The 14604-nt window shown below is 36.2% G+C and overlaps 1 protein-coding gene across 1 annotated transcript in view; it reads left to right on the top strand.

Moving 5' to 3' along the window:
- The window catches only part of LOC145676544 (ubiquitin carboxyl-terminal hydrolase 4-like), a 76203-nt gene that overhangs the window by 43491 nt on the left and 18108 nt on the right, over nucleotides 1-14604 (top strand). Inside the window, 1 exon segment of the mRNA XM_081747375.1 lies at nucleotides 8548-8595. Within this exon segment, the coding sequence (XP_081603501.1) occupies nucleotides 8548-8595 (48 nt within the window).

The raw sequence follows: 14604 nt of genomic DNA, 5'->3' as shown, positions 1-14604 counted from the left end.
ATCTTAATATTGTCCTCCCATCTGCGTCTGTCTTCCTAATGGCCGTTTTCCGATTGGTCTTCCAGTTAAGACTTCGAAAGCGTTTCTACTTTCTTCCATCCTAGCTACATGACCTGCCTACCTGAGTCTCCTAGACTTGATGAGCCTAACAATGGAAGTAATAATAATAATTATTATTATTAAATACAGGGTGTCCAATATACAATGTAACCCGGAATTTGGGATAGTAGAACTTCTGAACCGGAAGCGATACGCAAATAATGGTTATACCAAAATAAAGCTTTATTCATGCATATATTTTTAAACTAGGAAGCAATGGTTGAAGTACACTAGGAACCACACAGTGTTGCCAGATGTAGACGAAGGTGTAAATATTTTTATTCCAAAACATGTAAATTGACTAATAACTCATACGTATGGATATTCTGTCGTTAATTTTCAGTTTGTTTAGTTGGAGTAGCTTGGAAACTATGGAGCAGAGAAAAGAATTTTTCATTTCCACCGATAACTAATCGGATGAGGCCTCTGTAAGGAGGAACTACGGAAATCGTAGTTTTAATAAATTAACACTCTGACTTGGCAACATTGCTTATGTTTCAGTGCATCAAAAGGTGCGTTAAGTATCTGTCTACATTATGCAATTCCTGAAAACAATGAAAAAGAAAGTTTGAAATTATCATGATAAAACTTTTACTTATATGCACCCGGCAACACTGCTACTACCACGCAATGATTTATCAGCTCTACAGCAGGTGCTGGAAGTGTTCCCTGTTTTGATTCAAACACTGGTTCACACGTTTCACGATGTTGGCAGCAACTTTAAGAAGAGTAGAAGTGTTCTCAAGAATATTCTCAATGGAACTGCGGATGTTCGTTTCCAGGTCTTGTATAGTTCGATAATTGTTCTTGTATACTTTTGCTTTCAGTAGTCCCATAGAAATGAATAGCAGTGTTGCCGGGTGCATGTAAGTGAAACTTTTATTATGGTAATTTCAAAGTTTCTTTTTCATTGTTTTCAGGAATTGCATAACGTAGACAGATCCTTAACACACATTTTGATGCACTGAAACATCAGCAATGTTGCCAATTCAGAGTGTTAATTTATAAAAACTATGATTCACCTAGTTCCTCCTTACAGAGGCCTCACCCGATTAGTTATCGGTGGAAATGAAAAATTCTTCTTTCTGCTCCATAGTTTCCAAGCTACTCCAACTAAACAACTGAAAATTAACGACAGAACATCCATACGTATGAGTTACGAGTCAATTTACATGTTTTGGAAAAAAAAAAAAAAGATTTACACCTTCGTCTACATCTGGCAGCACTGTGTGGTTCCTAGTGTACTTGAATCGATGCTTCCTAGTTAAAAATATATGCATGAACAAACCTTTTTTGATATAACCATTATTTGTGTATCGCTTCAGGTTCAAAAGTCCTACTTTCCCAAACTCCGGGTTACATTGTATATTGGACACCTTGTATATACATACATACATATATAGAACAACTTTACAGTAAAAGAAACAGCTTTCTCTGCTAGCAAGCCGTGAATGAAACCGCTAACATTTCTAAAATGTGTTAACTTTGCTTGTTCACATTGTAGTTCAAAAAGTACGCATTCTTGCTCAAAGTGCAAGTTTACTGTCGCTCTCATTTTCCAGATCATTCACTTATTCACTTCTATTAATCATCGTCTTCTTTAGCCTAGAAGACATAACGTGGGACGTTAAGTTAGAGATTGTATTACTGTTGTTTCCCACAGTTCGTGAAACTCGTTTTGGAACAGTTTCAGTATATGAACATTATATTGAAGTATTTTATGACCCTTCATTTTACTGTCTCTTTCTTCTTTCACCCTTGCTTTCTCTTTCTGTGTTTGATTTAATTTAGAAATAGTGGAAGAATTAAGTTACTTCCGTTAATATAGAAATAGAGCATTTTCGTGATTTTTCTTTTTAATCATTAGAAAAACATGGCGGAACAGGCTAGTATTTTTGAATATATCAAAAGTCGGAATGTGAAAACAATAGAACCGTTGAACATGACCTTCAAAAACATCATATGTGTCTTGTATTTCCTATTATATAACTTTTCTACATTTTCTTTGTCGTATGAAATGTGTGGTAGAAATATTGTTCGTTTCTTAATATGTCGTGTTTACGTTGTAGTTAGTTACTAACAATTTTTTGTGTTGTAGTTGTTTATACTATTGTTTGTGTCTCGTAATTGCATGTAATACTTTTTCTTTAGCATATTTTACGTAGATATGTACATGTACATAGTTGGTTAAGTGAAAATTAGAAAGGTTATATAATAGTAACAATATAAGTATCATTGTTCTTGTTGTACAGAGTTAAAGCATGATATACTATTGTATAAGATACAAAATATGGCAACCCATCCATTGTATCAATAGATGGTTGTCGGTGTTCTGTAGATAATATTGAACACTAGGCCCTGGAATACGAAAAAAATTGGCGAGCGATACTGTGATGGAAGGATTCGACGTGCCAATAGGTGCAGATAACCATGTATGACTTCGTGTACTTTTTGTACTCACTTGGATATGAATAGTTTATTTTATTCCCTCAAATTTTCGACATAGCTGTAACAAGAAGTGAATTCGTGAGGTCTTTTTTCAGAAGTAGCACAGGCATATCGTAAGTACATTAAGTTTGATAGCAAAATAATACAATCACTTTTTTGTATTTTGTGTATATATATATAAACACGCATTTTTCAATGAAAGTGTAATGATAAAAACCCAGTTTGAAGTAGATATCAACTGTCTGAAATTAGTATTGAACGGGTCAATCGTTTTTTCTATGGTGCGATCATAAACAGAAGACATCGTTCATTTTAATGTGGCGAGAACAATTGTAGAAATTCCCCTATCACTTTCTCCATGAAAACCGGAATTTTCGAAAGGCAGGAACACTTGTGGCAAATTCATTGCATTTATCTGCATCTCCCTCATCACACTATGCCGATGGAGGCTGAAATAGGACAGAATGCGGCATCAGGAGTGTCACTTTTTATCCCAGCAACTCCAAAAACTGTAGACTCGACACTAATATGCCATATCGATTATTTTCAATCATTTTTACTTTCCACTCCGTTATTTACTTTACACGACGAGTAATGCCTTTGGCCTTCCCCTGTTAGAAAGTAGACGTTTCTCCTGTCAGACTCCGGGCTAGCTGACATGGATGTTATTGACTAAACTTGGGCTCAGATACAATCGAGATTGTCATCAATTAACTTAGCGACCGTGAAAACCACCAATTCGACACTAATCTGTCATTTGGACTTAGACGGTTTTGATAGTGTCACTATTCAGCGTCACTAGCGTGATAGTGTCACGTCTCAGCGACGCCAAAAATTGTGGATTCAACACTAATCACTGTTGTTTTCGATTATTTTTACGTCCCCTCCCTCCATCAATACGGGTGCTAAGGGTTTCTTTCATACTCCTTCGACTGTACTTGAGTTTAAATGTTATGGGACTGTCACCAATGGGCTTAACAATCTCGAAAACTGTGGATTCGACACTAATATCGGTCGTTTTCAATTATTTGTACGTTCCACCACTTATCCCTACCCCAGAGGTGGTGATGATGATGATTGATCTGCATTAAGAGTTTCTTGATTCGTCTTAGCTACTTCAAAAACTATTGATTCGCCACTAATATCGTTCGGTTTCGATCATTTTTACGTCACTCGTTAACACTCCCTCGTAGGGTGCTCGGGAGCTCTTACCCGCACAGTACTTTTTTATTATTATTATTTTAGATCATACGCATACCAAATTTGATTGAAATTGCTCTAGGCGTTCCAGAGTTATGCTGGAACTCACCGACACAAACACACAGGTGGAAAATGTTTCAACTCTCTTTTCCCCCTTCTCCTTTAAATATGCATTTCAATCGAAGTGTAATCAGAAGAATCTACAGCGCGCTTGTTGTATTTTTTAGTTCTCTACCCCCTTTAGGGACGCCCTTTTCTCAAAGTGACTTAAAAATCCAGCTTGAAGTAGGTACTATGTGCAGAGTTCATTTCAGACGGGTTTTCCCATGATATAATCACAAACAACAGATAACGTACATTTTAACGTTACGAAAACAACTATAGAAAGTTACACCTTCATCCGTTAAAACCGGAATTTTGGATACGTTGGGACACATGTGGGAAATTGAGGACCTCATCGTCAAATGCCCTTTTCAACCCAAATGCTGACGGGGACTGAACTTGGACTTAAATGGCGTCAAGAGTGTCACTATTCATCTCAGCTACCCCGAAAAGTATTAATTCACTTACATTTAGCCGAAATTGAATATACCACTTACCTAGGAAATGCTTATTTCCACCGTCGATTGTATTCGATCTGCAGGCCACCTCTACTACTATTATCTGGCATCAAAGTTTCCATTGCAGGACACTGCGTTACAACTGTGCCGTGGGTATTGGATCCCACTCCTCTTTACAGGCTTTCCACAGGCCAATGACATGCAGACTTGACGTTGGTACAGGCGCCGTTTGAGGACTGTGAAAACAATAGTCCATTGGGCTGGCATCTGAACCGTTGACAGGGGTGTCAGAGAATGGAATTGCTGTAATTTCAGTCTTCTGTTCCATATAGATAGAATTCCAACGATGTTTTCGCCGTTTGGCTGGATGCTTTGTCTTGCTGCAGTTCAACTTGATTCACGTCTAGTCCGTATAACGCTGGGATTTCATGCTATTACGTTTCAGTCAGAACATGTGTCTGGTAATACGCAGCTTTGATTTTGACGTTTCGCTCCACCTTTCGAGGACGCAGTTTTTGGGAAACTGTTGTTGCTGCTCCCATCCGTGTGATGGGCCCAGGAGTTTGTGCCGCAGATTTCAGTACAATGCGATTCAGAGTGACATGACGTACACGAAAATTACGCACTTGACACATTTCTACGACGCGCGTCGCCGTGAACTTAGCGTCGGAAAGGCCACAATGAACCATTCCCAAAATCTGTTCAGTTTCGGCAGCATCAGACTACGCTTGACCACACTGCTCTACTATGTGACTAAAGATATACTGTTGCTTGCCTCGTGGCAATCTCACGGCGATGGATTGCGCACGCGCAATACAGTTGCACGAGTCAACCTGTGTAATAGGTCCATTCAGTCGTTTGCGATTATTTTTATATGTCACTTTATTCCTGCCCCGTTATTTATTCTGTTCGACGAGAAAAACCTTCGGAGGGTACCGAAATACCTCGGATCACAATAGCATTAAGCGCCTGTGGGACTCTAAGGAACACAGGTACAATTTCTCGAGACACTTCCCCTCCCCTTTATCTAGGCCACTGCACGCACTTGTTTGCCCTCATCGGCAGATTACTATTGAGGTATGACTTGCATCCCTGCTACGTCGATCGCTTTTGTACGAAAGACAAATGAGACAACAACAGTGATCAGTCTGTATATATTTGTAAATGTCACGATGTTAGATCGTCATTGAAGTTTTGGATCTCCCGTCGTGAATAGAACCTTGGACCATCAGTTAATGCGTACTTTCAGCTATCCAGGTATTTAATTGGAAATGTGTTGTGTAGGTTTCGATTCAATTAGAAATAGTTTTGAGATTTATTTTGTTAAGAAAGGACGTATATCTACCAGGAAGTGAGATATACTCTTAACTTAAACAGTAATTAAATAATGACTTTAAACTGACGTGTTCGTTTTAAGCTGGAAGTTTTTCCCGCTTGAACAATAATATACACATGAAACAAATAGTTAGAATTCCATTGAATGAAAAATTAGTATTGAGTATATATGATAAGCTTCCATGATGAATTGGAGAAAATTACTCTAAAATATCTGTTATAACCTATATATTAAGTGGCGAAGCAGTGACAATGTCGCCATTGACTCCGGAAGAAGCAGATTGTATTGACAAATAAAGGGTCCAAATGGACGAATCGAGTTGCAGGATGAGACATAGTGCGCCTGATAGATGTGAAAATATGTGTATGTGCAAAATTATAGCTGCTGAGCGCCATAAGAAACAATGAGAGAAGGGCTATGCTATGTTATAGAAATTCATCAAATAAACTGTTGAATCGTAAAAATAGTGAAAGATAAACAATGCAAACAGTGGTAGTTTCACATATTGGCAAAAGAAGAACGGGCAGAATAGATCACGAACCTCTGCCACCATTTTGAAATCTGTAATATATATATATATATATATATATATATATATATATATATATATATATATATATATATATATATATATATATATATATATATTTATATATATTTTTTTTTTTTTTTTTTTTTTTTTTTTTTTTTTTTGAAATTGAGAGGTGGTCATGCGGCACATGTGTTAAGACTGTGTTTTGATCAGGAATGCAATGCTGCTGTCCATTTTGTCGTATAACTAACCGTTATTGAATTATGGTTCATTTTATATCCCTTTGGATACCATCACAACACATGCTCGAAGTGACCACCCTGTGCAACAACAGTGTGTGCTACACGCCTCTTCCACTCCTCATGTACATCCAGCAGTCTTTTGGACGCACAGAAGCACATGCATCCTCAATCCGCTGCACGAGATGTGGTAAATTTCTGATGAAACTGGCCATAATTCAACAACGGTTAGTGATTTGACAAAATGGACAGCAGCATTGCATTCTCGATCAAAACACAGTCTTAACACATGTGCCGAATGACTACCTTTCCATTTCAAAAAAATATTACAAATTTAAAAATGACGGATTTCAAGATGGCAGCGGAAGTTCCTGATCTACTCTGCCCATTCTTTTACCAATATGTGAAACTACCATTGTTTGCATTGTCTAGCTTTCACTATTTTTACGATTCAGCAGTTTATTTGATGTATTTCTATAACACTGCATAGCCCTTCTCCCACCAACTTTGACCCCCTTCTCCCTCCGTTTCTTATGGCGTTCAGCCGCTGTAATTTTGCACATACACATATTTTCACATCCACTATCAGGCGTACTATGTCTCATCCTGCAACTCCATTCATCCATTTGGACTCTTTACTTGGTTTCTAAATCTTGTCGTTATAAAACTGACTTTTAATGTTGTTTAAAGAAATGTCACAGTATAGGATTCACGTATAGATACTAAAACAAAACCGTAGGGACGGAAGCAAAATTTTGTTTTCCTATTTTTAGATTTCGTGTCTTGTAAGTTTTACAGATATTTTTATAGCGTTCTACGGGATTTTCTTTAAAAAAAGTTTTATAAAGGATTGGGTTTCCTTTTCGAGAGTGATGCTCCTTACTAGTCTTCCATATATGTATAAAAGATAAGGAAGATGTATTTTGTCTATTCCATTATGGAAGCTTATTGATACATTTTATAACCACTTTACACAGAATGTCCTTATCTATCTATCTATCTATATATATATATATACATATATATATATATATATATATATATATATATATATATATATATATATATATATATATATATAATCGGATGTTCTAAAAATGGCGCGCACGGACCAGAGAGCACTATTCTACAGGTCAAAATTAAAGTGAAAATGTTATATGATGAAATACTCTCCGGGCCCTCCTTTAGCCGCTATGGGGAATCAAAGTTTCACTATGTGGCAACATCGCATATTAACTTGGAACAATTAGCATTGCTCTACAAATCTATCAGAGAGTTACATTGATTATTAAGGCAATAAGTGGTGCTAGTGTCAACGTCTATTGACTCCAACTGTCATCTGGCAAGAATCGATGTAATTATTTGATGGATTGGTATATCTAATCTATGGTTCTGTATGTGCGACGTTGCCACATAGTGCAATTCGTGTCTTTCGTGTCTCCAGACGAGGACCCGAAAGGTATATATATATATATATACATATATATATATATATATATATATATATATATATATATATATATATATATATATATATATATATATATATATATATATATATATATATTGTGATTTGTAGAGTAGTGCTCTGCGGCCCGTGGGTGCCATTTTCAGAACACCAGATATTTATATATTTAAAGAATAGTGCTGTTTTTGCTTTAATTAGCGCTAGCTTTATAATCTTCAGTTTCTTCTTTCTCTGTTTCTAAACTTTTTAAAACTTGTCTCTTGAGCGTACTTTTCTGTGCATTTGACTTTTTTCATTATTTGTAATGGTTTTACTTTTGTTTATATTTATGTTGTTTATTTTAAAGTTTCTTCATCTTGTTTTCTTTCTTTAGCTGTTACTATTCCTTTTACACTCTTTGAAATATTGACTGTGCTTTAACGAAGTTGAATGAATTACAATTCTTATATTGAATATATATATTTTTTTTTTGAAATTATGCTTGTAATGATCGTGTACTTCGTAACATAATTTATTTCACATTCATTAATGTGTTGAAGTTGATAACTAGATTTTTCATAATACAAAATATTGTTGCAAAATTAAAGAATGATACATATATACAGTATAAATATACCCATATATATATGTAATATGCATAAATGTGAAACATGTTTTAATTGTAGGGAATCATCGGAGAACAATGAAAATCCGTGTACACCAAAAATCACGCGGTAAGTTTGTTACATAATTTTTCCTCTTTTAATGTTAAATTTCCTGTGCCGAAAAGTGAAAACGATTATGTCGATAATTACATTTCCAAAACTTAGGTTTCATGTAACATTTGGCAGTGTTATTATTTTGAATTAGATATATAAAAGAAAGATATATTGCAGTATTAGTATCATATGAGTGATTGGTCGATATTAACGTCCCTAATTAGCACCGGGGCTATGAGACACGGGGTCTGCTATTTAAAGTGGGATCCCAACCACACTTCTTTGGTTTATGTCCGTGGCAAGTAGCACCGAGAGTATAACGCGGAACCACACGCTTTTGCCATTCTGAGGGAGGCACACACACACACAATCATGTACATATAGTACAGTAACATTCTAAAAAGAAAATTATCGCTGTCATGAATACAAAATATTGTGGAGTTGTCTCATGACTATATGGTTAGCGTACGTGCCTTTGGCGCGGAAGACCCAGTTTTGATTACCGTTGGCGACTCATGCGGTTCTGATCCCACGTCTTATATAGCCTTGCAGCTGAAAGGGACTCTAAACTCAAATCCAACCATCCAACGAAATATTGTAAGCAATATATTTGGATTTATTATTATTATTTTCACAGCACTCACTTTACCTACATTTTATGTGGAAACCACGTGTGAACGAACAAATGTCCACATAATAATCCAGCTTTTGCCACACACGGCTCGCCATGTCATTGTGACTGCAATTATCGCAAATATGCACCCGGTTGTAACAAAATTCCGATGCCAGTTATAATTGCCTTCCTTCTCACTATGACTTATGTGACTGCAGCTGTCGCTTGATCAATTCTGCCACTCATGTCAGTTCCATAACATCACTTGGAAGAGGAGAGATATACGTCAAGTTGTGTACACATCCGCATAGAAGTAAACACAGAGTGATGATGTCGGAGGATCTATAACCTATGTCATAACACACTGATCATTTCGTGCAAAATATTCAGTTTGACGATTAGGTAGTTGTGTGTTTAGATATGCTTTAACAATGAGGGGAAAATCTAGAAGGATCTTGTATAACTGAAGCACAAATTATCAGAATCATTATTGAACACAAGTATCAGCCAAGTTTAATACATAAAAGAATTAAAAGTTTTATTAAGTTATGTAATGGAGGAGGATCCGTGCATTTTTTGTGGGATAAAGCCGAAAAATAAAATTTTAAAAATTACAATGTGAGAATCACACTATGACGCAGTTGTTCTGTGACTCAAATTCCATAAATCTTCCTGTTCCCATTAGTATGTAATGTTGCTTCATCACTGAAAATTAACTCATTCACGAACTCGTATATTTGCTGCAAGTTACAGCAAAACTGGTATCGCTCTTTGTCTTGTAGATATAAAATTTCCAGTTACTGTATTTGGTATGATTTCGTAACTTTTTTACAAAGGCACTCCACAGAGTTATTGCTGATATACTCACCTCTGCGGGTATATTTTTTCAAGTTCTTTGTGAGCGCTTTCCTCACTCGCTCAGTGTTAGCTTCTGTCAGGCCTGGCCCACTGCTTCTTTTCTTCGCACATAAGCACCCGGTTGTAACCCAGTTCTGATGAAAGTTATACGCCAACCCATAATTGCCTTCCTGCTTTGTGCTGCTTTCCCTATATTTGCATCTAAATTTCCATTGAACATCCGTTGCATTCATTTTAAAATCAAAATGTTGCACACAAAAAGTCTTTTAGCTTCAGAAGGACCATCTTGAATTTGCGACCATGTACTGGCGAAAAATGAAGCTGCACGGAACATCTGCAATACAAAGAAACTTAATACCTTTTCAAGAAATATAATGTGTCGATTAGTAATGTTAATAGCTTCTTGACAAGTGTTGAAAATGTTAACTGACTTCATGTAAACTATGTGTATAATATGTGTTTGTATGTTTGTGCATGTTGAACGAAGGAATTTCGAAACTGGAATAGAGAATGAATTATCAGAAAATAGTGAAAGCCTAATCACAACAATGAAAAAGGTCATTATGAAAACTTTCACTAAAACTTTACCAGAGGGGAAAAATACGAAGAAAACGAATGTTTCTTCCATTTGTTGTCTGATGAAACTCTCTCAATGAAAAGGTTCATAGCGTATCTTCTTAATGCTGTGAGACCACTATTTTCTGTAATTCATGTATATACAAGGTGGCCCAAAAAGAGGTATACAATGTATCAGGATTGTCCTCTAAATAAATAAAAGGCTATGTGACATCTTTGGACGATACAACTTCAACTTCAATTTACGCATTAAGTGTTTTAATGACGCTCTCGATATGGAAAGCTCCAGGGACGCTCGCCGCTTTTACTTTTTGGGCTGTTGACAAGTGTCAGTCCAACTTTAATTTCATTATCCTCTGTCATCGCAATCTTACGACGTCGAGAGTTTGGCGCATTAACCACTGAACTTGTTTTATTAAATTTACCCCTGATGCGATAAATTATTAAACGTGCAGAAGTATTATATTCGTGTCTCCATAATGTACTAACCTGCTCAACATTTTCACTTTTCCAATAGGTTTTAAGCACTTTCTTTGTTCTGCATTCAAGTTACCAGCCATCATTCAAGGAATCAAAATATCTAAAAAGAAGGGGCACAGTGGCTCAGTCGTAGAGCGCTTATCTTTCTGGTGTGTGGTGCCTGGTTCGATCCCCGGCCAAGTAAGTTTGTGGTGGATAGCATCGTGTTCGTGAGTTTTCTCGGTCGGGGTACTCCCGTTTCCTCACACTTTCTCATTTCAACAGTGTTTTCATCATCATTCACTTGCCTTAATCACCCGTTGCTTGCTTTTAGCCTAAGGGGCATAATCGTTGGACGTTAAACCGAAAGATTTCATTTTATATATCTAAAAAGAAATAAGGAAATAGGTTACAGACAACCAATTATATCAGTATTAAGACTGTATATCTATTTTGGGGCCACCCTGTATATGTGTATGATCGTAATGTTCGGAATCCGAATTACCATTTAACCATAGTCTTTGACGTATACTGTACGATGTGTTTATGTATAATTTAATACAGAACTCGTTTCGACTTTTCGACCATATCACCGTTTGTAGATTCTTATACGGTATAATGTTTCCATTAGTTATTAAGTTTTGCTGAAATAGGGAGATATTTTCGCTCAGTAATCTGAAAGAGGAATTTTAAATACATGAACTTTTTTTTTTTTTAATCCCCGTGAAAGTTCAGATAAAAAACTGATATAAGACCAATACGCAGCAAGACTTTTAAAGTAATTTATTCTTGTTTTTGTGTTTTCATGCTGTGTATCAAGTTTACTTTATGCAAATTGTGATTATTAATTTGATTTGTGGAGAGGAAATATGAATAAACGATTTAGGTCATGTTTCCTGTTCTGTATAGGTTGAAGGGCAAAACTTATTTTTCGTAAAAGCATGTGAAAGTATTTTCCATCATCCTTAACAGATTGGAATCTAGGGCAGTCCTAAGGAATGTCACCATCGAATTCCTTAGTTATCGTGCAAGATTACAAGGAAATGGTTTTGCATACTTCAAGTTACATAATCTTAGTTGAGTTTCCAGACGGTCTAAAATTGTCGTATAATACAATTAAATACAGTGTAATATTGGTATATTGACACTGTATTGGGGAATACATATCTCAAACATTAGTTGTATAAAGCAATTATGTGTAGATCTGTGTTACGAGCTGAACGGGTTTATTTGTTCTCTTGTCTTTTTCAACGATTGATGGGCTTCGGTGCAGAACTTCTATTCTCCACAAGGATTAGCTTTCCATCACACTTAAAAGAAAGAAAGAAAAAAACGCTATGAATTGCTGTCAGCCATTACATCTACAGTTATACTTATTTTCGTTACAATACACACACTAATGTTTATTTCCCAGTTACAAAAGGCAGTAGTATTTAAAATTTAATTTTGTTTTGAGAGTGTGAATTCTGCTTTTACACCTTTCATTTTCAGTTCGGTAACTGAACAGACGATTTATTCTAAAAGAACACTCTTTTTGGATCAAAAGATCCTATATATTTCAGGCAAACTTTTTCTTGTATGCCTTGTCTGGAGAACTACATATAGTGTAACCAAACCAAAACTATCACATAACTCCGTATGATGTGCTTATTTCGTAAAAAATAAGAAAACTTGATTTAGGGACCGTTCAAAAATTTTGTGGCCCAGGATCCAAAAAATCGAATATATTTCATTCAATCAAAAATTTTCTTTTCGGCATTATTTCAGAAAGAGAAAACTCACAAGTAGATGATTACAATTTTCCTTGAATTACACAGATAAATATTCACAACTAAGCTAATTGTCTTTTTTCTCTTCTAAGATCAAATTAAAAAGAGGGAGAAGAAACTACGGAAAAAAGAGAATATCAGACTGTCATGTGGTTCCACGCCATAAGTTATGGCGTTCCAACATTGTGTAAAATGTTTCTTCTTTTATCCTTTCCCCAACATTGCTGCCCTTTCCTATAATGTTTTATCTTTCTTTTTCTTTTTTTTAAATACTTTCTTTAGATTTATTTGGGTAATCGTTCTTTTGTCATGTCATCAAATATACTACTTACTAGGGAAGTACATGAAGTGGTACGCGGGGATTTGCATGTTATATATCGTTGGAAAGATAACACCGAGTATACTTCACATGTGAAATATCTCGCTTGAATGGGGCCTGAAATCAGGTATATGGAGATATTCGACGTCGCTGTGTATGAATCGGATGCTAAAAGTGTAAAATTCAGTATGGCGGACAAAACGTAAAACACTGCTTGAACTGAAAGCAGGTAGGTAGAGGTTTTTGTGGTCGCGATATACGAATTCAATGTTAAAAGTGCAAAAGGCAATATGGCGCATCTAATATGGTGGACAAAAGGTGCAAAAGTACAGAATGGACGTGTGAGTATCGAGACGAACCTGGGCTCCGTCTCGATCTCCTCTCGATTTGGAAAAGCACACAACATCAAAATTACTCTCGGTATCAGTATCATCCCTACTACGGAGAGTAGACATTTATCATACATATTGCTCACAAGTGTACACGACATAATGTGAAACCGGAAAGACAGTTATGGTAGCATAACGATATTTTAAACGCTTACTTTTCACTGTCATTGTTCGAATCTTCAAATGGTAGATGAAAATAATTGCAACATACCCTACAAAGGCCATTCAAGCGAGATACTACAGATGTGAAGAGTAGTCGATGCAGCTTTTCAACGATATGTAACACTTGCCGATCCCTACGTATCTCTCCGGCGGCGGGGGAGGGAGTTGGTAGTAAAATAATTATTGCCTATGATTGCAATCTGTTCGTATCATAAAACTTTCGTGTGAACTACAAAACCTGTCCTGCATTCTGTGCGTCAATGCAGGACAGAATGGCATGATTGTATAGCAAAACACGTTCCCTGTTTATTGTAAAACATCATCTAGTTGCTCCCTTATACACTGTAGGTATTTTTCTACTACATGTGTAAGAATAACATATGCCTGTTCTGTACTTATCTTTTTTGCATTTTGCGTCCGCCACATTAGATCCATCATATTGCATTTTGTACGTTTAACATTGAATTCGTATTCAGCGACCACGAAAACCTCTGTCTACCTGCTTTCAGCAGTATTTTACATTTTGTCCGCCATTTTGAATTTTACACTTTTAGCATCCGATTCATACACAGCGACGTCGAATATCTCCATATACCTGATTTCAGATTCATAGCATATTTCTTTGTAATTTGTGTCCGCCATGTTGGATTCGCCATTTTGATTTGTAAACATTTGGTGTCAGATTCGTATTTAGCTACCTTTCAAACCTACATATACCACGTCTAAAACAATTACGTCATAGCTTCTTATTTTATCCACGTTTTTTGGTGTTTCGGAGCGAGCCTTGTTCTGTTCTTTAAATGGCCGCCACGCCCCCTACAGGCCCCATTCAAGCGAGATATTTCACATGTGAAGTATACTCGGTGTGACCTTTCCAAC

This window comes from Thermobia domestica, unplaced genomic scaffold, assembly GCF_964235325.1.
Source record: "Thermobia domestica unplaced genomic scaffold, izTheDome1.hap1.1 HAP1_SCAFFOLD_208, whole genome shotgun sequence".
Classification (NCBI taxonomy): Eukaryota; Metazoa; Arthropoda; class Insecta; order Zygentoma; family Lepismatidae; genus Thermobia; species Thermobia domestica.
Note: the sequence above shows the minus strand (reverse complement) of the source record. Positions and strands in the feature narration are given on the sequence as shown.